Consider the following 26741-nt stretch of genomic DNA (forward strand, 5'->3'; position numbering starts at 1 on the left):
GTCTGATGTACATTTAAAAATGTTGGAGTCTCAATTAAAAAGTAAAAAGAGGCACATTTTAACAATGTTTGACCAGACAACACATTTACAATGGTGGAGCTGCTGGCAGAAAACATTTCTTACATAAAACTTTACACACTCTAAACTACAGGTCACGGCTCTGAGAGTTAAAAAAAGATTAGTATAGGATAAAGGTCAATCATGTTATTGATAATTTAGATTAAGAAAAAGCAAGTAAAGTATTATTATTATATTATTGATTATTAAAGTATAAATATTAAAATATTATTAATCAATTATCAAAAATGGCCCCTGTGAGTTATAAAGTCATATATCATATTATTTTATTATTATTACAGTTGTGGAGATAAAGCTAATTTTATCTACTTAGGAGAATTTCAATCTGTTACAATGCATCATATTTTATAAACTGACCATATATTTTGCAAGTAAAATCCCAATCTGAAAATTAACTATTGCTGTGAAATAAATGTTAAAATACAGTAATTGTTCAGTACAGTATTTCCAGCTAAAATATGATGGAGTATAAATAAAAAATCAAAGACATGGGAAACACCCAAGTGAAATATAAGTTCCTCAAAATAGTAGTTTTATCTCTCCAGGCCTCTAAAAACCGTACACGTACTCTACATGTAGAGGCAGAAAACTCAAAATATGAACCAAACGCATCATAAAATCTGACACTTACTAAACATATCGTCAGTTTGGATAAACAGACTGGCCTTAAATTCATAACAAATCTGAATATATACTTACAGTATGCGTTATCCTTGGTTTATCTTCTAGACAGCTCAATGCAGTGCAGAAGACAGAGAGGAAAAAAGGGGGGAGACAGAGTGACGAGAGGAAAGTAAGAATGAAAGAGAGTTTCCGAGCGTTCACCCTCCCTGCTGTGTTATACTGAGAGTTTTTTTTACTGAGCTCTAAAAAGGCTTCTTACTGCAAACTGATGTTCAGCCCTCTATTTTCAGCCTCTCCTCCCTCTTTCTCAACCTCCCATCCTCAGTCTTCATCCTCCTGCTCATATGAAGCAGTCATTTTTATTCTGCCGTTTTTTGGGAATTATTATGGAGAGAACAGCCATGCAGCATGACCCTGTGTGCATGATGACATTTTATAATACATAGATCACTGAAAAACGTTTATCTGTAGAAATGGGCAGTATTTGGAATAAAAGTGTAATTTACCAGAATATGTGTTGACTCGTTCAAAGCTTGGCTCATTAAACTGACAGACACAGCTTAACCTGAGCTTTCTGCTTTAAAACTAATGGCAAAAATGACACATGCAAAGACACTGCAGTTGGTACAACAGTCCCATGTTTTAGGGAAATGTGTATTTCTGTACTTGGTGGGGCGAGTCCTAAGACTTCTCTGCCTCCCACTGAGTCCTCTCTAATTTCGTCCACGTTGATTACAGCCTGTCTCTACAGGGCATACAAGACCAGCACAGAGAGAAAGCACTCTTTTCATCCCAAAACACATGTACAGAGCGAACATATAAACTCCATGGTCTTTCAGGAGCACTTATCTCTGGGTACTTCTCTAAATATGCGGGGGATCTATTTAAGGCTGCTCAAGTCTCCTTTCTTATTTCATTCAGTTATGAATGACTGGTGGTGTGAGATGTTGATATCATAGTTGGTCAGCTGTGAAGAAGGTGACAATTTACAAAACTAGAGGATATAAAAGTATCTTGGCAGTACTGAAAACTAGAGGGAGAGATTCTTCATACCGATGTGCTGTTTCTATGCTTCACACATGGTTGTATCTGCCATTACAGCACATCAAACAGCTTTGTGGCTCACAATAGTCCTGTGTTTCTCATTGATGCTGCAACAGAGACTTGTCATCAAGTGTCACAACTTATGGTGCACCTACTGAAATAGTGTGTTAAGTTATTTTTGGAGGTTCACACAATGAATATGACCAAGCGCAATAAATCAGTAAAGGCAAAACAATACCATTCAAAGTATCTCTGCTCCTATTTCTACCACAGACAGGGTTCCCACACCTTCTTTAACCTAAAACTTAAAGACTGTCCAGGCTAGATTTACTCAAATTCAAGAACCCAGCATGACATAGTTTGAGACGCATTTACAGTTTTTATGAACCGGGTGTCTGATGTGACTTGCACCAGAGTCACTAACAGTTAGTGATGTCTGTTCTCCTCGGTGATAGAACATGTTTGGTTCATAAGCGAACATGCAATTACCATCCATTGCCAAAGGTGCCACCAAAGATAATGCAACTGATCTTGAGATTGCTACTTTACGTTACAAAAAAACTTCAACTTCTATTTTTGCACAGTCTTATCCTTTAAAGATTTTTCTTTAAGACAACTGTTATGTCTGTTAAATCCAAACACGCTCATGACTGCATGAAAAGGATACACCAACAAATCAGTACATTTGCAAATTCAAAACTGCAAAATGAGCCCGTTTTAAAAATTCTTTATTAATTTTTCTTATAATCAATGTTTGATACTTGAAGCATGAATAATGAACAAAAATGCTGAGCAGACCTCCACATGAGGTTTCATCCTGGTTCCTTTTTGTCTGATTTTCTTTCTTGATATTCATACGACCTCCAATATAACAGAGGTTCTGTTGTCTCATGATGCATTATGGCAAGGTGCAGGGAACAAAGACAAGGGGAAACATTTATAACCCACCTCCCTAACAAATACCCTCTTCAGCACAACCACAAAACAAAAATGAAAAAAAAAAAAAACAAAACAGAAAATATGGTCATGTTATTTACACAGCTTTCACTCATTTTTCTAGACCTTAATTACAAACATACATCTATCTTTCAACTGCACATTTCTCCAACCTACAGTGTCCCTTTGGATCGCTATTCACTACTATTCCTCAAAACATAGCTCTCGTGCCAACAGTGCTATACAGAATCCATAGAGTGGCAGTCTGATATACAAGATAGGGCAGTACAATTTGTCAGATCCACATTTCTGTAGCACTCTGTAGATTTCCAGTCACTAATATTCTAAGACTCACTGTTCAAAAGCATCTTGAAGCCACAATGACTGACAAAGCTGTGCGTTCAGCTGACAGCTTATCGGTTTGACATCTTTTTTTTTTTCTTTTTTTTTTCTGAATGTTTTGAATACCCGTACCGAGGTGGAAAGTGTCAAAATGTCGGTGGCACGATGTGTCTTACAAACCCCGACCAGTAATGCTACCTGGTGCATTGTGGGATATCATCCAGGCGGCCAACATACAGTACTTTAGGAACAGGGTCCTTTGAATATAGTGTTTGCACTAAATATAGCACCTCAAAGTGGTTTTAAATTCGGGCACCTATCAACGCTTCCTTTTACTACACAAATCTACTCTCACAACAGTCCCCTACAAACACTTCCATGGTCACCTCTATGGCACTTTCAGGTCTTTACAGCGGTAACAATTGTTGAAGGCAAATAACAGACTGAACCATTACCCGTCTCAGCTTCCCACTGGGAAACAAATCTACAACATCAAGAAAATAGAGCTTTTATCATAGCAAAACAGCTCAGGTTGGACAATTCAATGGTTCTTTTTCTTTAAGTAACTAAACTGAATGGGGGGGGGGAAATCTCAGAAATAACCATTAAAAAACCCAGAAGTGGAAGTGCTAAGAGGGATATAAGCACAGCTGGAACAAGAAACAGGCTAAAATTAACAGTGAACTATTCAATTCATCCAGGATAGAGGCGAATCTTGGACAATCTACTGTGAGTCCATTTCATAACAACCCACCAAAGAAGAAACAAAGCAGGAACATCCATAGTGACAAGTACCAAAAAGGCCAAAGACATGAGGCACATATTCACACACAATCTTGGCCTTAAAGGTCGATCATGAACAGTTTCTGTAGCAATCTCCAGTTTTATCACCAGATGGTTTTAAATAGTCAAGTCAATGTGTGATTACTTGCTGCCACTTCGTATCGATTCCTGTTTGGTTTTTACAGAAAACACAAATCTGAGATGGCATGTAATGCAAAGCAACAGTGACAAAAAATAATCCCACGACACTTGACTACACTTGTGTGTTGGGCTAACCCGTGAATACTAAACACTGAGGTTGGTGACTGAACCTCTCACAAAAACAAAGCAGGGCTGACAGATGATTTTCTGCAGAAAGGTTTAAAATCCACAAAGTTGGTCTTTTCCATGGGCAGCACATAAAATGTCACAATAACAACCAACCAGTGTAACTGAGTCACTACAGTAGAGTCTTTACAGAATGAGGAATGTTATAGGAGCATTTTTTCCCCACACCAAGACGAGCCAATCAATCATATTTGTGGAATGCATTTGTCATTTTCTCCAATAAGCACACAGTGCATGTTAATGAAGCACAAGACAGAGAGGAATGCATGTTTACATGGACTACTGTGTCCACAGTCAGAATGATGGGAAGTAAAAGGAATGAAAAAAAAGCAGAAAGCAAGTTTTGTGCAGCTTCAACACAGACAGAAAGAATTTGTTATACATGATTTATCTGAGGGCTTGGTGTAGACTGTGGCAGTTAAATGTGTCTTCAGTCAGAATTTATTTCCGTACAGAGTATTGCCATGTCAATCTTCATTTTCTAATGATTCAAATCATTTTAATTTCATAGTAAATTGATGAGGTTCTTCTCCTTAATAACCTGCACTGAGCTTCCCTGTTTGTATTTTGAATATTCCCACAACAGAGAGAAAGAAATACTGTTAAGGAGGTGTAAACAAAATATCAATTTTGGCAAAATTTTGGAGTATGCTAACATGGTACATCGATAACCTATTTAAAAAATATTTGGGTCTACAATAGTAAATGAGAGCTGCTGACATTGCATTTTTCTTGGTCATTATTCTTAAATCAAAAGAATTATGTAAGACCTTTTTGTACAAGTAGGCAAAATAAAAAAAATGACTGCCACAGAATAAAAGGAATAAAGTCCTCTGTCACCAAAAAGCAAAGAGTATTTTCTGCTAAATTTGCCACACGTCCTTCTTATTCCACCTGTGTTAAACTGAGGGTCGGGGGCTGGCTAAGAAAAAGTTCATCTGGAATGTTGCTAGGGATCGTTGCTGGGCAGGACTCAGACAAAACACTGTCACTGAGATAGGCAGTGACCGGTCCTGCCCACCCCCCAGCCAAAGGAACGTCCTGAATTGTAACGGGTTGGGTAAAGGGTCTTTAAATGGCAATTTTGGACATTTGCTCTTCAAGGTTGATGATTCGCTTCTCCTGACTGCTGACCAGGTCCTTGAGGGATTTGATTTCTTTCAAGATCTCCTCCAGCTTGGCTTCAGATTTCTGTGGGAGACACAATAGACGAGTGAGATTATTTGGCATGTTTGTACACATTGCTATCACAATACTGCTGCAGCCACTCTACTGTGAAACAGACTCAACTACAGTCACATGTGAACCAATTTCAAACCTAACATATGTCTCAATAGTACTCAAGACACCACCCGTGTCAAAAGCGCTCCCTAGTCTTGGACTGCCAAGTGGCAGTGCTTGGTACTCTGAGGGTTAACATGTTACACCAGCTCTGAAGCCGAGTGGGCTGTGATTACAGAGCAGAACTGCAGAGACACACATGGGCTGGGTCCCAGGCGGGAGGCTGTGTTGTGGGTGAGGTGCGGCAGGACGCCCAGCAGCAGGCGCCCAGAGCAGCAGCAGACCCCTCAGTTTGTGGGTCAGAGAGTGGGTTGAACAACATCTACAAACCACCTCATGAAGACAGCCAGGAATCTGCCTTGCTTCTTCCACATACAATCTGTCTGTCTAACACTATGAGCTCCAGAGAGCCGGATACAAAGAGACAAAGTCAGCAATGAGGGGCATTAATGAGTGAGATGGAGGTGGGAGTCAGGAGGACAGACTCTGATGTCTGATGATGTCTAAATATAAGAGTATTACCTGTTTATTGTCCAGTATCCTAATCACATGGGGGGATTTTTGGTGGAGAATCGTGAGGCAAAACTTATTCTTAGATAATTATTAATCTTAATAAACACTACAATTTATATATTGTAGCTGCAAAACATGTCATGTCCACTCACACTTCCTGCTATAATGCAGTCTAAAGCTGGAACTATTAATTGATCAACAAAAAAATGAAACTGCAAAATTTGATCAATCATTTGTAATGCAAGTAATTTTTTAAGTAATAATAAACATTTCCTAGTCCTCAAGTCTCAGGTCAAGTCTCTTCTCTTTTTTATTCTTTGATAGTAAAATGAGTGACTGTTTCTGGACTGTTGCTCCGAAAATACATACTATATTAAGACGTCACCCTGGGCTTTGGTGAAATTGTACTACGCTACAATAATCAGACACTCTTGAAAGCTTAGGAAAACCAAATACTCACAATCGATGGAGTCGGGGAGGCAGACTTGTTGGCAGGGCTTGAGTTCTCTGTGTTCTTAGTCACCTTGTTGTCCAAAATGTTCTTTTTGACCACCTTGAACTCACGGTTCTTGCCCGGGACATAGCCGTTCTTGAGGGAGATGGGTATGGGGTCTCCATTCTTACCCTCAAACCACTCCTCAGCCTCCAGGGCAGGGTCTGGTCCGGCTGTGTCTGGGTACAAGTCATCCTGGAACAGGTCCGACTGACGGGAAAGGAAAGAGTGACAAGCTGTGAGGAAAAGTCTATAACCAGCACATTGTATGACAAGGCCTCACTACACTGCCTGTGATTCAACAAGTAAATTAGTGCATGCAAAGTGGTGAGTTAGGATGAGGACTCACCTTTCTAGGCACAGTCATCACGATGGGCTCACACTTCCTTTCATGCAGTTTATAGAACCTGGAAACAGAAAATTCAAAGTAATTACCCAAAAGTCAGTGAATTATTAAACAAAAATAAACACAACTGTCCCCAGTTAGATTAGTGATTGTGTTCTGCCTCCTAGTGGTGAAGCTCGGAGCTCCATATTAGATGTGGTTGACTAAAAATCTAACCCCAAAACAAATTCTACTGTCGGAGATGATGATTAGCCATAAATCTTAGTCTGGCTTACCTTGCAATTTCGCACTTATTGACATCAAGGCCCCTTTTGGGCATGTAGCCCATGCCCCTCTGGGGCTCCTTGGTGGCAAAGGTGTTGAGGAAGTGAACATATGGAGCCTCATCTGTGATTTCAAAGTAACGGATGCTGCTGTCACCCTGTCAAGAAATAAGTGTTTTATTTCTGCATTCAGTTATGTGTACATCAGTCATATTTTGCACTGTTATAATAATACTTGATTTAATTATTGAGTACTTAAAAGGGGAACTTACCTTCCCACAGAGGTAAACAACATTGGTGTCTGGGTCATAGAAGGGCAAGAGCACTCCGTTGCTGGTGTCCATCTCATTAACAGTGATGGGCTCCTCCATGTTTTGCTGGGTGGGAAAAAGTATAATGATAAATCAGAATTATGTCGAAGACACTACAAATACAGGAAAGGAAAAAAAAGGTAATGCCTTTAAAAAAAAAGAAGGAAGAAGTGCTTGTATTTATTAATAGCTGTGGATAACAGTAATAAAGTTGTGAATATAGTGATAATTTCTAACATGTGAATGGTTACGTTTATACTGTTGACGTAAAGTAAAAGCTTGTTCCTGCTCTAAAGACTGAGGTGTAAATCAACTATTGAAACTTTTTCTAAGATCTACATTTCACATAAATTGACTTTTACAAGAGTGAAATGTAGAACCCATAATCATTGAGCAGAAGTAGCGCAGTCAGCATTCATGAAGCAGCTTACCGTGTTCCAGAGGGCTAGCTGTCTCTCACTCATGCGGCTGAAACCTGTGGTGAGGACGTTGCCATCAGACAGGAAAATGGCCCTCATAGGTCGAGCGCCCTCATGTGCCTTCTCCTTCTCCTGTGAAGTATAGTTTATTGGTCAACATGATGCATGTGTGCCAAAAGTCACTGTTTCCTGAGCAGTTTATTATGCCGACTTTCACCATAGGAGTGTAGAAAATGTGTATTTTATCTCAGCACCTCATTTAATGTCTTTAAACTATTCTTGTTTAGCCGTCTTCTTGCAAATCACAGTGTAAGCTTTACTTTTAGATAAGAAGTGATACAAAGCATATCATCTGGCTTAAATTTAATTGTTTTCACTCGTTTCCCTCTAAATGTCAGAGTCAGCTACACAGCAATGAACCTAAGTCCAGTGATAATTCAGAGTCAAACTCAAGGACAATTTTAAGGGACCAGGCGTTCACAGCCTCCCTCTATTTCACCACACCTAGATTAATATTTACCTCTCACATAATGTAGATACAACTGAATAAACAAGGAAGTCTCTGAAAACTACTTACAGCAACAATCATCTCCTTGCGAGGGTCGATGACACGGATGGACTTGTCCTTGCAGGCGGTGCAGATGAGGCTACCGTTGCGGTTCCAGCACACATTGTAAATGACATCAGGGTGCATGTCCTCCAGGGTAATCATGGCCTCACCTGTGCCCACGTTCCAGATGATGATCTGGTTGTCACAACCTGGGGACAGAGAAAGTCATAAACATTGTTTTGTGTTTGCTTGAAGATTAGTGTTCAAACTGAATTTCTGCAAGCGTTGAAGACTAACTCTGAGGAAAGCTGGATTACAGTAACATTTTTTAATAAGTTCAAGGACACAGAGAGAATTTCTTTTTTCGGCATTTATGCCTTTATTCTGATAGGATAGTGAGAGATAGACAGGGAAGTCAGGGGGACAGGGGATGACATGCAGCCAAGGGCCATGGGTCAGACTCAAACCCGTGGCCGCTGCGGTTAGGACTAAACCTATGTAGTACGCGCTCTGCCAGGCGAGCCACCAAGGCGACCCTAAGAGAGTTTTTACCTGCACTAAGAAGGACATTGCGAGCTGTTGGATGCCATGTGATGATCCCAACACGCTTGGAGTGGCCCTCCAGTACCACCACTGGCTCAGACATGGAAGTGACGAGGCCATTCTCAGGAATCTGCCACACCTGTAGGACATCAACATGACAGATGTCAGGAACAAAAAACAGAAAGGGATCAAGGAGACTTTCATTTTCACCCCTATGTTCAAAAAATTTAATTGTCAACCCCTAAATATCAACTATTACTGAAGAACAGACACCAGACCCCAATAAATTGTAGTTACTAAACTAAACCTGAGGGGGGCAGCATCAACTCAGAAATCAATGGCACTACAGGCTATGATAAACTGACAGAAAGGACATAGAGTCAAATTTAAAAGACCACAGTAAGGCTTTTATTCAGTTCTGGGGAAAAGTCTGATTATAATTCTGGAAGATATGAATGTACATCACAGCATTGTTGCAATATCTGACATAATTTAATAAATGACAATATTTATGTTTTTCCTTCATTTCATTAAAAGGTTATATAAATGCAGTACAATACTTTGGGGGTGGCAATTACTGATTGCTTCGTTGAGTTTAAGTCATTATTTATCCACCATTTGGGTTTAATTCATACATGACAGGAGTTTAATGCACAAAACTGACACCGTGTGCGACCTGTGCCGAAAGGAATTCTGAAAAATCCTTCAAATCTGCAAAAAAGACATTTTGGTGATAAACTTTTGCTTATATCACCATGTCTAGCATCAGCTATCACCTTGCATATCTCACTGATAATCAGTTTTTGCTCAACCCATCACACGACCACAGTTCCATTATTATTTTAAGTGCTTGCTCTTTAGGATCTGTCTTCATTTAATCAACCACTTTTTTTTTTTTTAGCATGCTAATACATTTTAGAGTACAAGTAAAAAGGGAAACGTATGCTCACGTTTTAAATGGCTTATCAGTGACATGTAATGTGACAATTAAAATAAAACAAAAAAATTCTTTACTGTAAGAAATGGTATAACCATGTACACATCATGGTGCATAACTCTACCAGTCTGTCATGGTTGTGAAGTTTCCCTTTGAAGATCAAATGTCACAAAGAGCAGAACCATTCATAGTTCCTGTCTCCATGGAGACACATGGCTTATACTTCTGCAAACATGAAATAAATAAGGCATTGATTCGGGGTGGGGTAACAGGAAGTCAGGACTTTCAGGTGAGGAAGTGGTAGCCACCTAAACAGGCAGCACACTCAGCTTGGCCTTTCAGGGCCCAAATAAGGACATATGGAGGAAAGTACAACTAGAGTCTCAAAAAAAGTCAGTGACCTCAGCTCAATAAACAGCTAAATCATTTCCCAGCTCTGATTCCTACAACACATATTTGAGCCTAATCTAATCCAGAGGGTGAGGTCTGCACCCATCCTTGAGTTACGACAGTCCTGCCTTTCGCAATAAAAGCGTGTAGGCTCTTGTCACTTATTTGCTCAAGAATGTGTGATGCAGTTTTCCCTCAATTAACAGATATGAGTTCAGGTGTACAGGCAAACCTTACCATCACTGTGCAGTCCTCAGAGCCGCTGGCAATGACCTGATCATTGTGGGGGCACCATTCAATGTCTAACACCGGGCCTGTGTGACCACACACTGTGGGGTAGGATTTGTCAATGCGTCCCGCCTGTAAAGACAAAGATAAACAACACAGGGTAATGAGATTAGTCTTAGTCTGGACCTGCTTAGAGAACATTGTCCATGCTGGAGGAGTGAGGATGTTTTGAAACAGGACAATTACAGTATAATCCTAAATCCCACCTGCAAAATTAAGCTCTCTCTTAAACACACACACACACACACACACACACACACACACACACACACACACACACACCACATTCAAGAAAAGGCGCTTATACGGATTTATTCTAAAATGAAATTACATGTGAGTGACACAATCTGACAAGAAGTACTACATTTTGAAAATGACCAAAGATCATAATGAAGGCAGACTGAGGCATATTTAATACATTTATTTATAAAATTAAAGTGAGTTTTTTTGGGCTGTGATTACAATAAACACTGGTCAGAACATTGAGGGGAAAGTGCTGAAGCCTAACATGCATTCTGAAATTCAATTTTAAAGATTTAAGTCTTCTTACATGGCTCATTGATAAAGTATGAGCACAGAAAAGTCCAAACCTTACTGTCTAAAGCCAGAGAATCATCATTCTTGGTTTGTCCCACCACTGCTCAGCCAAAAAAGAGGCTTGGGTTTTATTGGCACAACACAGAAGCAAAGTGAGATTAGATTTAGCCCCTATTGGACCACCCACAGTAATTAAAGAAAGTTATTAGTGGTGACGTCATTACATAGTAGACACATGCCAACAGACCATCTCCTTACTTTAAAATTGTAACGCTGAATCAAACACTGAACTGTGCCCAGACTAGAATGCTACAAATTAATTTCTGACGCACAAATACACACATTGGCAAACACACAAACGACCTTTAGTTATGCTGTGCATCCTCCTCTATCCTCCTAAAACCAGCCTGGAGCTAATTTTGACCTTTGAACCCTACAAGCCAGGAGAACCAGGTGCTCTCCCTACATAGTGAGGTGATTTAGCAAACCACGCTGTAGTGGTTGGGGTGCCTGAGACACACCCTAGTCTGTGAGGACTCCGAGTACCACTGCAGGGCCAGAGAAATGATGTCACTTACTGTGGAAAGAGTCGTGCTGCTGCAGCCCTATATAAAGCATGATGGCTTCCCTAATACTAAAAAAGAAAAAAAAGAATCACTCACTGCCCACAGCTATTCTGCCATTATACTGCGAATAGCAACAATAATAGGTTGAGAACAACCACTAACTTTAGGACCTGCATTTTCAGAAATGAGTAAGAGGTACAACCAAAACTAGGATTAAACCTAATGAGAACATAACTCAAAGCAATTACTAATGTTAATCCAAACAATAGATGTATGTGCCCACACAATGCATTGGGCACTAAATAGCCACACACTATGCCCAGGGGATTTGCAACAGATTTACGTCAGTATAGTCCAAACACGTTTGGAGATCACACAAGCAAAATGGCATGTTTTGACTAATAAAAGCACAGTATTTGACATCAGTTGGGACGGTGCTTCCAGATTTGCCAGATGAGTTTTTACATTTTTACCCAGCATTTTTCACCAGCCACAATATGCTGTAGCAAGCCACTACATGTTATGTTATTGTGTCTTTAGTGGCCCCGGGGCACTATTTTTTTCCAGTCTGTTTTCTTGTTTTAAAAAGGTAAGTCTTCTCCCACTGCAACTTACAGATCTTCCGCTTGGTGTGGACGTCAAACAAACCTGACTTCAAAGATTGTGCGTATACTAATATTTACTTGCGTTGTATTTTACAGCAGTTTAACAACAAGACAAATTTAATTGCATTTGTCAGACGTGGGGTGAACTGGCAATAACTGCATGTTACTTTAGTCAGTGAGCCCCGGCTACAAAAGGCAGGGCTCAGTGATGTGAGTAGTGACAGTCTCAAAGTTCCAAACAGACCAAGCTCATCCCTAATTGTAAATTAGGGCTTTTGAAGCCAAATGATTACATATGTCTTAAAGCCTTCAAAAGGACAGAAATGTCAGAGAGATAAATACAGTGGGCAGTGATGATTCTTTACTGCAATTTACTGTCTGCAGTACACTATGACTATGTTCAGAATTTCAAAAGAGCAGAAAATAAAGGTATCCACTTTTGAGGCAAACAGATTCTCTTCACATTTTTAATTTTGGAACAAAAATCAGTGAGAAACAAAACCCAGAGGCATGCAGAGGATGGTGGTTTGGGTCTTGGAGGGACAGTCCAGTCCAGGATATGAGTGTCATGTTGCTCAGGCATTCCTGCTCTTAGACATTTCCCTGCCTCTGCTACAGGAGATAATGCAGCCTAGAAGAGTACACTTCAAACGTACTGCTATTACAGTGCTCATCCACAGTGGTGTGGCTGATGTCACCAAGTAACATGATTCATATCTCAGAGGTCTCATTTTCAGTGAGACTCAACAGATGTATAAGGTCAGTACAGTCCCTCAGTGGCTGGACATCCATACAAATCACAGTAGGCGACTCGATGAAAATATTAGTCCTGTAACCATGCAGTCACCTGACTGACAGAGTTGGGCTGTGACACATACTCCAGCTCCAAGTTTAGTGATCAAAGTCCAGTGTATGTGAGAATGTACTCTGTGTGCATGTGCATGTGCGTGTGCTTCTACGTGTACTATGTGAAAATCACAAGATCTTGTCTAAACCTCACCCTGACTGCTGAACACACCCTGAAATCTACCCTGAAGCAGAGTGTAAAGAAAGCAGACTTTGACACTGCTGTCAACAGGAAGCTATGAGCCACCATCAGTTATCAGATAACATTACCATTAGATATGAGACTGACCTCTCCTATGTAGCTGAGTCCATTTTAAAATTTTACTTTCATTTAGTAGATCACAAATAATTTTCATTACCAGACAGACATGGCATCTGTGCACATCAATTTCATCACATATAGATTTATATCACAGTTTAGTTAAGACTATTCCTGCACATGATTTCCTGAAGTCAGCAGAAACAGGATCTAAAGCAGGAAGTACACAGACTGATGACCAGGTGTAGCAACAGAAACAATAAACAAACTGATCACAGAGATAAGACGAGCCAACACTTCAAATTTATGTGCCACTACACTTAAATTTCTTTAATAATGCTATCATTTTGACTTCACACTATTTCTACAAGATTTATAGATTCAAAGTATTATGAATCATGTTCATTCAAGTTCAGCATTTAGCACACACTGAAAACACACTACTCTGAGTAATATAATTGTTAAACAAGTCCTGTCATGTAAAACTGCTACTACCATTTCAACATCAATTGGGGCTGTGCCCTTTTATCTTTTCTAATACCAAGTACTTATGGTACATTATCCATAGGGGTGTTATACTATGCATTAACACTTAATGAAACACTGTTAATTTATGTTCACATGGCTGCTTGTATGCTTTAAACTAACACATGCAACTGTGCTGAAGAATTGCAGCAGATGTTATAGTTTATGTTTAAGACAAAAAGGGAGTAGACTGTGAGCTGGCCATGTTTGGACATTATCACTGTTTACTGCAAATGCACAGTCAAATCTCATTTATCTGAACCTCAGAGTTCAGTTGGGACCTCAAGCAGACCATGCAGTGCTGTGAACATAGGGGCTTCGTTACCAATGAGGAGTTTAAAGATGAACTTTTCTTGCATGTAATTAGAATCATGTAAACAGAACTTTTATGATAAGCATATTCATGCTTTCTGTCTGTATTTGCAGAAGCTGCTTGTCAGAGCGAACAAAGATTAAGACCACCTACATGAGCAATCAGCATTTCATCCTCAACACTTCGCAGCACATGACACGTTAGCTCCAGTTTAGACATGCTACAAACACTCTGATATGACCTCTTACATAAGTTAAAATTTTCTGCAATTTTCATTAACACTATTTAATCACCAGAATAAGCTTGAAAAAAAAAAAAAGAAGAGGAATTCTATACTTCATTAATAAATTGTAGCTGCTACGGTTGACTCATAGCAATGAACCATGAAGCCCAAGTAACACTCGAGTTAAGCTGTGGAGCTCGACCTCCTGATCAACCCGAGCAGGGCAGAGGAGACGACAGTTCGTCCAGAGAGAGACGCGTTCTTTACATTCCACACCTCGGCCCCGGGGAGCTCTGGTATGCATATGGCTAATGAGAGCAAGAGGGCTCCTAAGGTGTCAAATATAGCACCCTTTGAGGTGTTAATAGTGTTTGTGTCTGATATATGATTAGAAATGCAAGGGTCTGAAAAGTGAATAGAATTGGATTTTGCCTCGAGCCTCGATAAACATCTGATAAAATCATACACAAGACGGGAATGCTGTTTGTATGAAGTAAGATCACTGTAATTGTTAGCACTGCCAATTAGGAGTTTAACTGAAAACAACAGCCAAAGCTGCACACAAGGTAGCTCACAACAAAAGCTCACTGCAATGGGATCAGCTGTGCAGATGGGTTAACCTATGGCAACCTACTGCATTCACCCCTCCATCCCTTCAGAAATGCAGCCCATCAGGTAAATTTGCAAGCCTGAGTTTGTCTCAAAATTTGACTAAAACATCTACCAGAACGTCATGTACCAACCACAAACTTAATGAGATGTCACTCAGGAGAGGCAGATACAGGGTTATAAATCAGACAAATTAATCACAAGGGGACAAAACAGTCCATGAGCCACGTCAGACATAGAAATTTATTTTAATGCTACTGACATTTTGAAGTAAATTTATGTCACCTCTTCCTCAGACTATAGAAAATTGTAAAATGAGAAAGAAAGGGACAGGACAAGAGAGCGTTGTCAAATCAAGCCAATTAGCTACTTGTGCATTTCCTGTTTGCAGCAATTCGAACCCATAGCAGAATATAAAACATGTTTATTTGACAGGAACTAATTCCACTCTTGCCCAGAATCAGCTGATGCTCACCTCTCCTTTTATTAGAGCACAGGAAAACATACATTGGTTATATAAAGTGTAGTTTAAAGAAAAACCGCCTTTGTATTCAGCAGATTTAACCTGCCATAAATTTTTACTTAGTGCTTTGATTAAGCAATTGGAGAAGATTCCTCATGTTTTGTAATCAGATCCAAGGTTTGCAAAATACATCAGGATCTTCCACCTTGCCTGACAGAACAGACTTTTACAATACTGCTAAAAAAATGGGCTTTAACAGACTAAACCAGCCAAGCAAGAAAATCATCTCCTAGGGAACCAGCCTACAGGTACAGGAAACGTGCTTAGCAAGACACGTAGAAGTGAGCATCATTTTGTCCAGAGCAAGGGGAAAAACAAACAAACACACAAACAAAACAACACCCACACCAACAGTAAGGAGCTAAACTCAGCAGCTGGATACCTAACATGTCCATAACTACACTACAGACATTTGTATCCTTCGAGAGGAATGTCTGACGCCTAGAAAAACAACCAGTTGCATAGCAACAAGTAAGACTGCAGAAAATGTGAGTGAATCACACAGCGATAGATACAAAGCACAACACTGAAACACAAAAAAAATGGATGAACAACATTCTCTCAAGGCAAGAGAGAACATTCTTTTCATTCACACAAGAGGCCAGCACACTTCATTTCCTTGCAGCTCAACATGTGATTCACACATGCACATCACTAAAGGGTCTTCCATGCCTGCTGTCCAGTGCTGCTCAGAGCTCCATGGAAATTTCCACTTTAACAAGTCTCTGCATCTGTATGGTTGAGACAAACAGCTGAGGCAGTAGCAGCAGCAGTGCTGTCACACCCCGAACCTTTTCTTAAGATTTACAACGTCTATATGATAGGGCAGGAACAATACAACGGCGCACTACAGGCTGAGTGGAAACCTGAGATATATTTAGCTGGAGAGATTAAATAGACTTACCTATACATATATATACATATATATACTTTTGTACAGCACATTTCTGGTAGATGGCTAGTGAAACTATATCTGTCGAGGTCAACTATTTATGAAAACATTTGAGACCAGTCACTCTAGCTGAAATTTTGAACCACAGTTGCTATCAGTGTCCAAGTGCTCCTGCAGTACAAGATATTTGCTAACAGGCCACTGTCCTCATAGTCTAAAAGGCATGATTAGTTAGTGGGTGGTTACTAATTACTGATGACAGAGAAAAACATATTTCTAGTATGCCTAGCGTCATAGCAATTAGGTTCAACAAAGTACTTTCATACAGTGTAAGAGGAAATCTAAAAAGAATCAGGAGGGTCATTAACTTCTGTCATCTCTTTGATGACACTGCTCTGAATAGATATTGTATTCCCTTGTGGAGGATGGCTTCTGTACACAGTGTCTCCACATCTTCCTATTGTCTCTCCAGTGCATGCTGTGATACAGTCCAGCACCTGTGGCATGAAAAAATGATCAACTGGAGAAACAGACAGCATATGAAAGAACAGATATTTTTAGAAAGAACTTGGAAGATATCAAAGACAACCCAACTAAAAAGATTATTTTGCGTTTTGGTCTGCCAGATTGGTGCATTCATGTGCAACCACAGTTAGTTTGTGAATTAACTGCTCTTTTGCCGCCGACATTTAATACATCAAATGGGTGAAACTGATGCTGTACACACCATACCTTATTAAAAAGTATCATAGCATTGTTCTAAGGTTCACAGCTAAAAAAAATAGTCTGGTTTATTTAACAATGCTATCAGGGCTCACAGCTGTAAATTAATAGATTAGAAATATTATTCAGTAATCCAGCTGTTAAACTGATTATTTTACCAAAATGATTATTTAAATATATGCAGTGAATGACTCCGTGACAGAGACAACATCTGACTTCAACCTAGTTCTCTCATCTTGGCCGCTCTTCATATTTCGGCCTATCCCAGAATTCACATGTGTACCGACACTGCATGAAGCAGCCAATGGCAGGGCTGGGAGGAAATGGTCTTGGAAGCCTGTCAGGCAGGGAGCAGTGAATGACCATATATGGTAAAATCTGCAGTCAGCAGGACTGAGCGGCAGAAGCGGCAAAGGCAGAGGCGACTGAGCAGTATAGAGGTCTTGGAACACAAGCTGACCAAAGTATGGGGAAAGACCCTGGATATCATGCACACAAGTATTTTTGTGTGAAGAGACAGAGTGCAGCTTAGTTAGCAGCCAAAGTGGTGTATGAGAGACAGAAGAGAAATAATGTGTCACTGTGCACACACCCAGGGATTACTAACAGCAAAGGTTGAGCACAAGATGAATGGTGCATTGAGGGATTGAATCCAAATCAAACACACACTCCACATCTGATCGTCCTTTCAGCACAGAGGCAGCGTTTGAAGCACTAACGTGGAACATGCTTTCTAAATTAGACAATACACTATGTGGTGTTAAGGCTGGAGTTAAGTCACGCTTACTAAGAAATACAAAAAAGAGGAAACTAAAGATGCTAACAATTGACAAAATGACTAACACACGGAAAATAAAGATGGTGATGGCTAAAACAGATTAGAAAGCATGGCACTTTTAACAAGGGCATGCTTTGATAACTCAAATAAGACATTTCTTGTGAAGTGATATAAATCAAAACAACTGTAATGATTTACTGAGACTTCCCTGCTCTTATGCTGAGCAGACAGAGAGGAATTATAAGGAATTTTTCACTGAACACTTGCTAGCTACTGCATTCACTCCCACAGCTTCCTTCATATGGAAATCAGGGAATAAATTAGCAGGCATCCAGCTAAGAAAAAGAAAGGGGGAGATTGAAAGCATGAGGGAAGGGAATGACATGTGTTGAGCAGGACATCTGATGCCCTCTCTATAAATCCCTGTGTTCTGACAGGAGGAAGCAACAATACTCATGGCTGTGCTGAGTCACGAAGGCCTGCCACACTAACCTCACCCTAGTGAGTCACACAAAGAGCCAGCTCCATTGGTTGACTACTCAAAATGAGGCTCAGACCTCAGGTCAGGTCACAGATCCACAACATCGACCTCTGAACTCCAGAAGATCCTTTCCATCCATTTACAGACACATACAATTATGACAAATACTAGATTTGCCTGAATATAAAGAGAGGGAGTACAATGCTTTTTTGAAGGGGTCATAATTTTAATCATTCATTCTCCTACCACTATTGCATCACTACAACAAAGACTGTGCACAGTTGCATATGGTTTAATTGTGAAGGGGGAGCATCATCACACTTCTTCCTCCCCCCAGTCAGAGTGTGGTAATGACAAAGGGCTGTGCTGGGAGTAAGCGTAGGACAAAGGGCCTGAGCAGCTGGCTGCCCACAGAGACCGGGAGCAACACAGCATAGGCAGATGGGTTAACCGGACAGATGCACCCTCACATTAGGGATGGAGAGGGGTTGGAGGGTGGGGGTGTTTAGGGGATGTCTGTCCTTGCAACAAAATTAAATCAGACCTAAGTGATTCATATATCAACTGTCCTTCAATCAAACAGAGTTGTATCCACAAGGAACAAGGCAAACTCATAAAGTAAAACAGACACTTATAGTATAGTTGCCACAACAGCTGATTCAATTTGTTTAACTAATTTCTAATGAAGCAGCAACATCACAATCCTTTTTTTATTCAGTTTATTAGAAATGATCTCAGGTGCTGAGAGTACCTCTGTAATACTGATCCACTGCAGTGCAGTCTAGTCATACCATTTGCAAGAACAGACTCGCCCCACTTTTGAGACCTGCATTGCCAGCTGAGGCTATACTGAGATTTCCAGATGGACCTGCTTTGTCAGAAAAATTCATTTGAGAATAGTGTGGTGATAAATTCCAAAAATAGATGTTAAAAGAAAAATGTCAAATAAGTTAAAAGAGGAATGCCCATTAAGTTAAGATTTGAAATTAATGTCATTCCTATGTCCCAGTAGCTGACTTTCATCTTTATGCTAAGCCTTAAAACTGGTTTGGTGGCAATACATACTGGTCACGCTGTCCAAAGTCATAACAGACATACGCAACACAATTCCTAAATAACATGGTATTTCCCTTACGGCTCCAGCTTCTCAATACACAGTCTGTATAAATGAGGAAAACACTATATCTGAAGGATTAGTCTGTGTCACGCCTGCCAGCTTGAATGTGGGAAGATATAAAAATCAAGAGAGCTTTTTTTAATCTTTAACTTACGGAAATTGCCTGAGGTTTGCTCTGTACATAAAGATCTCGGTCTCCCACCACTTTTTAATTCAGTAGTGAAAGTAGACTTTGTTCAACAGACACGCCATTACTGTATTGGGACATGGCATGCAGAGGGCAGCTCATTCAAACATAGACAAAGAGAGGAGGGCAGGAGGAGTGTGAAACCAGTCGAGCTCGCAGCCCACCTCCAGTACAAGCTCTGTATTGAATGAGGTGCTGAGAGGTGTAAGCTGTGTGATGACAGGCCTAAGGATCGTTCCCCTATGCTAGAGTCTTCTCAGATGACATAGCAGTGTACTGGTGAACACTAATTACAGGCCCAGGTTAGATCTGTCAACAGTATTGCAGTACTTATGTCACTCACAGTGTCAGGACCTGCCGCTTGGCAATTGGTTGGAGCTGCCAAACAGAAACAGCAGCAGCCAGCAATTCACCACTATCAACCATAATGGCACCCTAGGGCTCTCTGGGTTACATGCCAGAGCCCCCCAATGGATTCAGTCTGACCTCTATTGCACCTTAATTAGACCAATTATGACAGAAAGGTTAAAACAAAAGGGCGATATATTCACCCAGCTAACTTGTTTATGGCCAAACACTCTTCAAATGCTGTCTTGCCCAACCCAAGAGTAACTCTAGTTGAAGTGGAGCGATTCCTTATATGGAGGCTAGAATCAGGAGACTGTTCACTCCAGGGCTTTGGAGTAGTTTCTGTTGTACACATGAGGGTGTGTTAAACAGCCCGCTGGTAAACATTAATCCTAAGGTACACTGACATGTAGAGGCAGCAGTTCTGCTTGTAAGAGGCAAAGTCTCCAATGAAAAGTATTATTTACTGCACACATCACATGGGAAATAGGCTTGTTACTCTCAAAAGAAAAAAAAAAAAAAAAAGGTCTTGTAGGACTTTTAGTTTGATGCTCTCTACCTTTTATTTGCTACACGTTTATATTCATGTCCATTCAAATATGATCCCTCAGATAGCATGGTTTTCCTCCTCTTTATGTCATCAATGACGTGGAGACAATATCACGATTTCCCCCACTCCAATCTAAAAATATCTTGATGAAATTTGATCCACTGAAATCACCCGTAACAAAAACATCACATGCACAACAGCACTCAAAGGCACACAATGCCTTTAAAGGTTAACATTATACCATTCAATGCATAATTTTTACCCCCAGTGAAAACGAAACATGTTACCTTCAAACCAGTTTTCTATTCTATTATGTGTGTAGGTGAAGAATGTAATCTCAAAATCTAGTTACTGAACATAAATGTTAATTTCACCCCAAACCCAAACTTTTGGTTAGAACAGACAGCTCAATGAGAATTGTCATTCTCAACAGTGGTGGCATTAAATGTGCAGTTTCTTCTCATACTGGTCATTAAAATCATAAGGGTCTTAATGTGCACTGAAAATATCATAGCAATCTGGTATCTTGTCTGTTGTTCACCTTTACCCAGCTGGTAACCAAAAAAAGTGTCATGCAAGCACAAAATGCACACCAAAGTAAACCAAACAAAGTGGCTGATTCACAGCACAAGTGATAAAAACTACCTATAAACACTGATTAACCATTGCGTTGCTAGGATTTCAGCAAGCACTACTGAAGTATCATTAAGAAGCAGTAAATGCAAAAACATGTTTACACACCCAGTTTATCTCTATCTGGTTGTCTCGGGTACCAGCTCTGACTGATGTGCTCTGTACATAATACAGTGTACACACATACACTGTGGAATTAATTATTATATGATACACAAACATACCTTGTGAAGAGGGAGAACGAGGAAAGCTCCGCCACCACTGGCCTCAATGATTATGGCAACAAATTTGGGATTGACTGCACAGAATGCACTGTCCCATGTGACCCTTGAAACCCGGATATCATCGTAGCATTGGTCATTCTTCACCGCCTGGCCAAAGACGTGACGGAATTTGCTCTGCCGTACAACTCGTCTCATATCTGTAGAAAGAGCAGAGATTTAAAATCACAAACAGTACAAGATAACAAGTATACAGGGTAGAAGCCTGCAAGATGAACTGACACATGCATAGACTATAAAAGCTACTTGAAAGAGCACAAAACATCCCATCCAGACACTGCAGCAAAGCTGTTGGAATAGACTGCGATCACGTGTGAGCTTTTTTCCACAACACATTCTCTTTGCAGATGAGGGTGTTTTGTAACAAACCACTACCATTTGCTACTCCATGGGTCTCCCTGGGATTTCAGAGAAGAGTTTTACTACCAGGTATCGATTCCCCAGTAAAGTAAGCTAGAGTAGAGTAAGCTTCAAAACTGAAAAATTCTAGTCAAACTTTTCAATTCCATAAAGATACAGAATATGAAAATATCAGTGAAACAAACATGCTTGATGATATTTCAAATGACTTCAAACTGTTTCTTATCATCTTCCATTGTGCCAAACATTTAACATCTGAAATACTAAGACACTTTATCTGTGGCACACTTAGAAAGAGCTACTTCCAAAGGAAAATAGGACATACCCAATCCAAACAAAAACAGACTTTGTAGCTGGTTCAGCTAAAATCTTCACCAAGACAAGAATCTGCTGGCAGACAAGAGAGCTTTGGAAAACAAGCCCATTCAAAAGCTACAAGTCCCACTGCTCTGCTTACAATAACAGGCCACTTCCAAAGATAATGGAAAGCTGGCTAGTTTCAGATAAACGACTAGAACCAAGGTCCAGTCTAACCTACAACCTAGAGACAGACAAAAGGTCTTTAGTGGTTTTGTAAACCTCCTCAGATCTTTTTTTATTTTTTGACACAGCACATGGTAACAGTTTCCCAGCCTGAATCACCAACATAACCAAAGCACAGCACAGGATGTGGGACATGTTTTCGAGGTGGTTTTCCATTGTGTGTGTGTGTGTGTGTGTGTGTGTGTGCGTGTGTGTGTGTGTGTGTGTGTGTGAGAGAGTGTGTGAGTGTGTGTATGCATGCATGCATGCATGAGTGTGCGCAAAAGAGAGAGGCAGAGACGGAGTGAGAGGGAAAGAATAAGCGCGAGCAAGAAAAGCTTGTATGGCATGTTTCCGACAGGACGAGGATCGCAACACAAGCAGGAAGTTCTTCCTGTACGGATGTGGGAGTGTCCCAGCCAAACTCTTCTGTAAAACACGTCAGTCATTACAACCGTTTATTTTTGAGATCTCCAAACCCGGTGGGCGAAAAAGACAAATTTGTTCAAATTAGATCAAACAGTTAATGACACTTAAGTGTTAATCTTCCTTAAACTGAGGAGGAGTTACATCAGATTCGGTAAATCCTCCCCTAAGTTTATCTGGATCAGAAGTGCATTTGTCTAGGAAACGGAATTTGATTACTCCGGGAAAGGCTGACGCATCCAATCCAATTATAAACAGTCTCCAGAAATCCTGGTAGATACATTTGTAGTTAAAAAAAGACTAAATTCATTTTTAAGAAAAGAAATGGATACTCTGACGAAAATGTTTTATTCTCTAATTTCTAAAAACACAGCACATCATCAGCAGCCAACAACCAGTCTTTTGTCAGTGCTAAGAAAAACTTACATAATCAGTTACAATTAGTTTTCAACTATGTCAAAAATGGGAAAAGTCCTCTTCCTTACAGTAATGTGATGATGGTCTGGGGCAACACTCAACAAGGACAACTTTGTCGTGGAGGGGTGAAGTTTGTGTGCAACCTTTGGAGCTGTAGATTTGTCACATAGCTTGGTTGGAATAGAAGCTACATGTGAACAGACACCTAAATCAGCTACCTGTCTAGTGGGAGACTTAACAACCGTTTCAAAACAGTTTTTGTTAGGATGTGAGCAGAAACTGCTGCTGCTCCCTTCTGTTATTGGTGGTTTGCAGGTTTTTACTGTTGACTGACCACGATTCTTTCATTTACAGCTAATATAGTGAATATTTACAATACGTACATGATCATTTTTAAGCCTTTGCTCTTACATAACTGTCCTACTCACATGCACAGCATGTGTGCATCAGCGCTGATTGTCACGTATCTGCTGTATATCTAGAAAATACCAGAAATTCTAAATGAAGTATGATGTGTGCCATATGCATTAGGCCAGTTAGAGGTGTGTCTGCCCTCAAGCAGATATTCTCGTCTACACAATATGCTGATGCTGGTGTGCTTTTGTATTAAGCTGATGCAGCGGTGAAAACCCCTAGATTATTTAACAATCCACCGATTCTCCTGCCAAATGTATAACTCTACTGAAGTTAGAAGGACAGAGAACAGTTTGCCACGTAATCCTGTTCGACACCACACAGAAAAATACAAATGTGGCTTATTCTGACTTCAGGTGTTCTGAGCAACTTTCTTGATGACACCAATTTTCCCACTTTGTTGATATTGTTTAAACAATTCATTGTCATTATATATGATTATATAATTCTGTGGTCATCAGAGAACAATGAGTGCACCTTAGAAACCTTTTCACAGTTTATGTCCAACCTGAGGTGAAACAATGTATGCTGTTTTTTCCACGATGAAGAACATTTTTAGGTCCATTCAGGAATAAAAAATTGAAACAGTAGGAATTTATCTTAAAACGTTATTTAGCTACCAAGCCAGGATTTATTTGGTCCCTGCTTTGTACGACAATACTGGTCATAGACTTGCACCAACAGCTCACATTTCATTTCATGATTCAACATGAGATTTAAAAAAAAACCCTTATAACATATTGGGGAAATCAACTCAAGAAAGATGAATTTAGAATATTTCTTGAATTGAATGACTGTCGAGTGTCTTACAAGTTAATTGTTATCCACTTACAGCTGGGCCCTACTGTTTGTCTAATGGAACCATATGCTCTCTTGTTGAAGAGCAGTGAGTGCTCTTTTATAAAAGGGAAATGAGTAAAAAAAAGGGGTACCAGAGCAATTGCTGACTTATGAAGCCATTGCAAGTCATCAGCAATTTAGTGGACAACAGAAAGAATGGTAATCTATTTTGATCATTTCTGCTTTCAAGAATGTTGTAGCTGCAATCTGTCTCCGAGACATGCTCAGTAAAACAGACATGCTGCTTAGCAACATCAGGTAAATACCAAAAAACACAATAGAAGAGTAAGAAATACAAACTCATGTCTTAAAAGGTTACTTACACAGCTAAAATGCAAACAACTGTTAAACTTAATTGTATCTCCACGATTGGAATTGTTCCTCGCCTTACAAAACCAGACAAAATTTAATGAGCTCAGGTTTTTCAACAAGATTTTAGTCTGGAAAACCCTGCCACTGACAGTGGGCTGTGTTGAGCAGCTGGAAGCCAGACCAATCAGAAAACTACGGGAAGTGGTTAAGAAGATGATGAGAACAAGCAGAGCTGCATTTGGAGTTTCAACTTTGGCAATTTATGAGGTGTAGTGTAGTTTCATGATAATGTCGCTGAGGAAACACTTTCCAACCACCTCTTTGTTGGATAAAGCCTGGTCTAGTCATCTGCTTGGTGATTTCTACTGATGACACCCCTAACCCACATAAATGCCATTGAGCCTTCCCCATTCTTAATACAGAATGAGCAGTGAAACTATCCTGCTGCTCTTGGCTCAGTTTATTTGCAGTATAATAGTGCATTGTTTTATGCAGGAGAACTTTATAAGATATGCTGTTTTATCACCACAATAGTGTGAGTAGCCTAGACAAAACAATCACGGCATTCTTGAGGTTAGTCTGGGTATGCACAACGATCCCCAGTCAGACTATCCTTTAACTCTACATATGTTCAATATCACATATTACTACTGTAACAACCAATCACTCTAACAACAACAAAATCAAGGCTAGTTTTAGGGGCTAGGCGATAAGGCCATAAAGTTACATCTCAATTTTTTTCAATGTTATGTATCGGTTGTTTTCTGTCTACCTGAACTCAAGACAAAACACGATTTTAAAATGGTTTCCTTTATTAAAACCTTTTGCTGTACATGTGTAATATCAACAGTAAGCTGTCTTGTCATACATGGCGACACTGGATAACTAAGCAGCTAAAGTTTGCTGCTTTTTAAGCCGTGGTTTTGTAATTAGGACGGGAGCTAGCATCAGAATCGCAAAGCAACAAACATTGATCCCATTCCACTGCATGCGTTTGTTCCAGGTGCTGTAAACGGTTAACAATTAAAATAACTCAATTGTCTGCTTTATAACAGCCAACAGGGTTTCCAAGATGGCTGCCGAGTGGTGAGACTTGCCTATAAGGACTTTGTTGTTTATTTGTGATTATCATAGGTCTTCAGCGGCTGTGGCTACCATTACTCAAGCTTGTTGTTGACCGGCAGCAACAGTTTATGTTACTGTTGTAACTACAGAGCATACCTAAATGTGACCTATGATATTGTTATAGGAAAAATATGACGATTTTCCTATGCATTATCATCACAACTGACAGTTTCACCAAAAGGTAAAAACATTTTCAAGAAAAATTACTTCACACTACCGAAGCTGAATCAGTGTTCCCCAGATTGATTCATGCTTTGTTGTCCATGATTTTCCTACATGTAAAAGTCATCTTAGATAAACTAGATTGCAGACACTGGATATGAAACCTTTATGGAGAGGGTTGGTCTGTATCAGTGTACATGCTGCAGGTCAGAGCCGACTGGGTGGAGTTGCAGCTGATTATGCAAGACTGGGTCTTGGTGAGTAAGCTTTGTTGTGTGGCTGAGATGTATCCTGACAATCCATTTCAGGACCATATCACTATTTCTTAGTCACTGGATACTCACCATGGTTTGATTTAACAACCGTTCCCATGTAATTATTTGGTAAGACAGAAAAGAGGGTTCAAATTTGCAGGGCAATAATTTATTTTTACATTTGTCAATGACAATATTTATGTTGGCAGCTTTGCACCTGGACATAAAACAACTACTGTACTGCTTTAGTCCTGCAGTAGGACTCAAATCAGACTCAACTTGTGATAAAATGCTGATAACTTAAAGCTCAACACAGACCTGAAATCATTTTTAAAACTAAGGACTCAAATCACCTCAGACCTAAGAGCTATACATGACAGGACTTGTTTCGAGCCTCCCATGCATACGTTCCTCTTCGGTTCCAAACAGATCTCACCTCCTTCAC

The 26741-nt window shown here is 39.9% G+C and overlaps 1 protein-coding gene across 1 annotated transcript in view; it reads right to left on the reverse strand.

The window, feature by feature from the left end:
- Positions 1-2457: 2457 nt before the first annotated feature.
- coro1ca (coronin, actin binding protein, 1Ca) overlaps positions 2458-26741 on the reverse strand; it is a 32434-nt gene continuing 8150 nt past the window's right edge. The window contains exons 2-11 of the mRNA XM_023413489.2: positions 21408-21604; positions 10418-10540; positions 8863-8992; positions 8338-8519; positions 7773-7892; positions 7303-7407; positions 7043-7188; positions 6771-6828; positions 6389-6631; positions 2458-5325 (exon numbers count right to left, since the gene is read on the reverse strand). Of these exons, the coding sequence (XP_023269257.1) occupies positions 5206-5325; positions 6389-6631; positions 6771-6828; positions 7043-7188; positions 7303-7407; positions 7773-7892; positions 8338-8519; positions 8863-8992; positions 10418-10540; positions 21408-21602 (1422 nt within the window). The 5' untranslated portion in view covers positions 21603-21604 and the 3' untranslated portion in view covers positions 2458-5205. The remainder of the gene's footprint in view (positions 5326-6388; positions 6632-6770; positions 6829-7042; positions 7189-7302; positions 7408-7772; positions 7893-8337; positions 8520-8862; positions 8993-10417; positions 10541-21407; positions 21605-26741) is intronic.

The sequence above is a fragment of the Seriola lalandi genome, unplaced genomic scaffold (assembly GCF_002814215.2).
Source record: "Seriola lalandi dorsalis isolate HSWRI2012SDOR001 ecotype SW California unplaced genomic scaffold, Sedor1 jcf7180002054517, whole genome shotgun sequence".
NCBI lineage: Eukaryota > Metazoa > Chordata > Actinopteri > Carangiformes > Carangidae > Seriola > Seriola lalandi.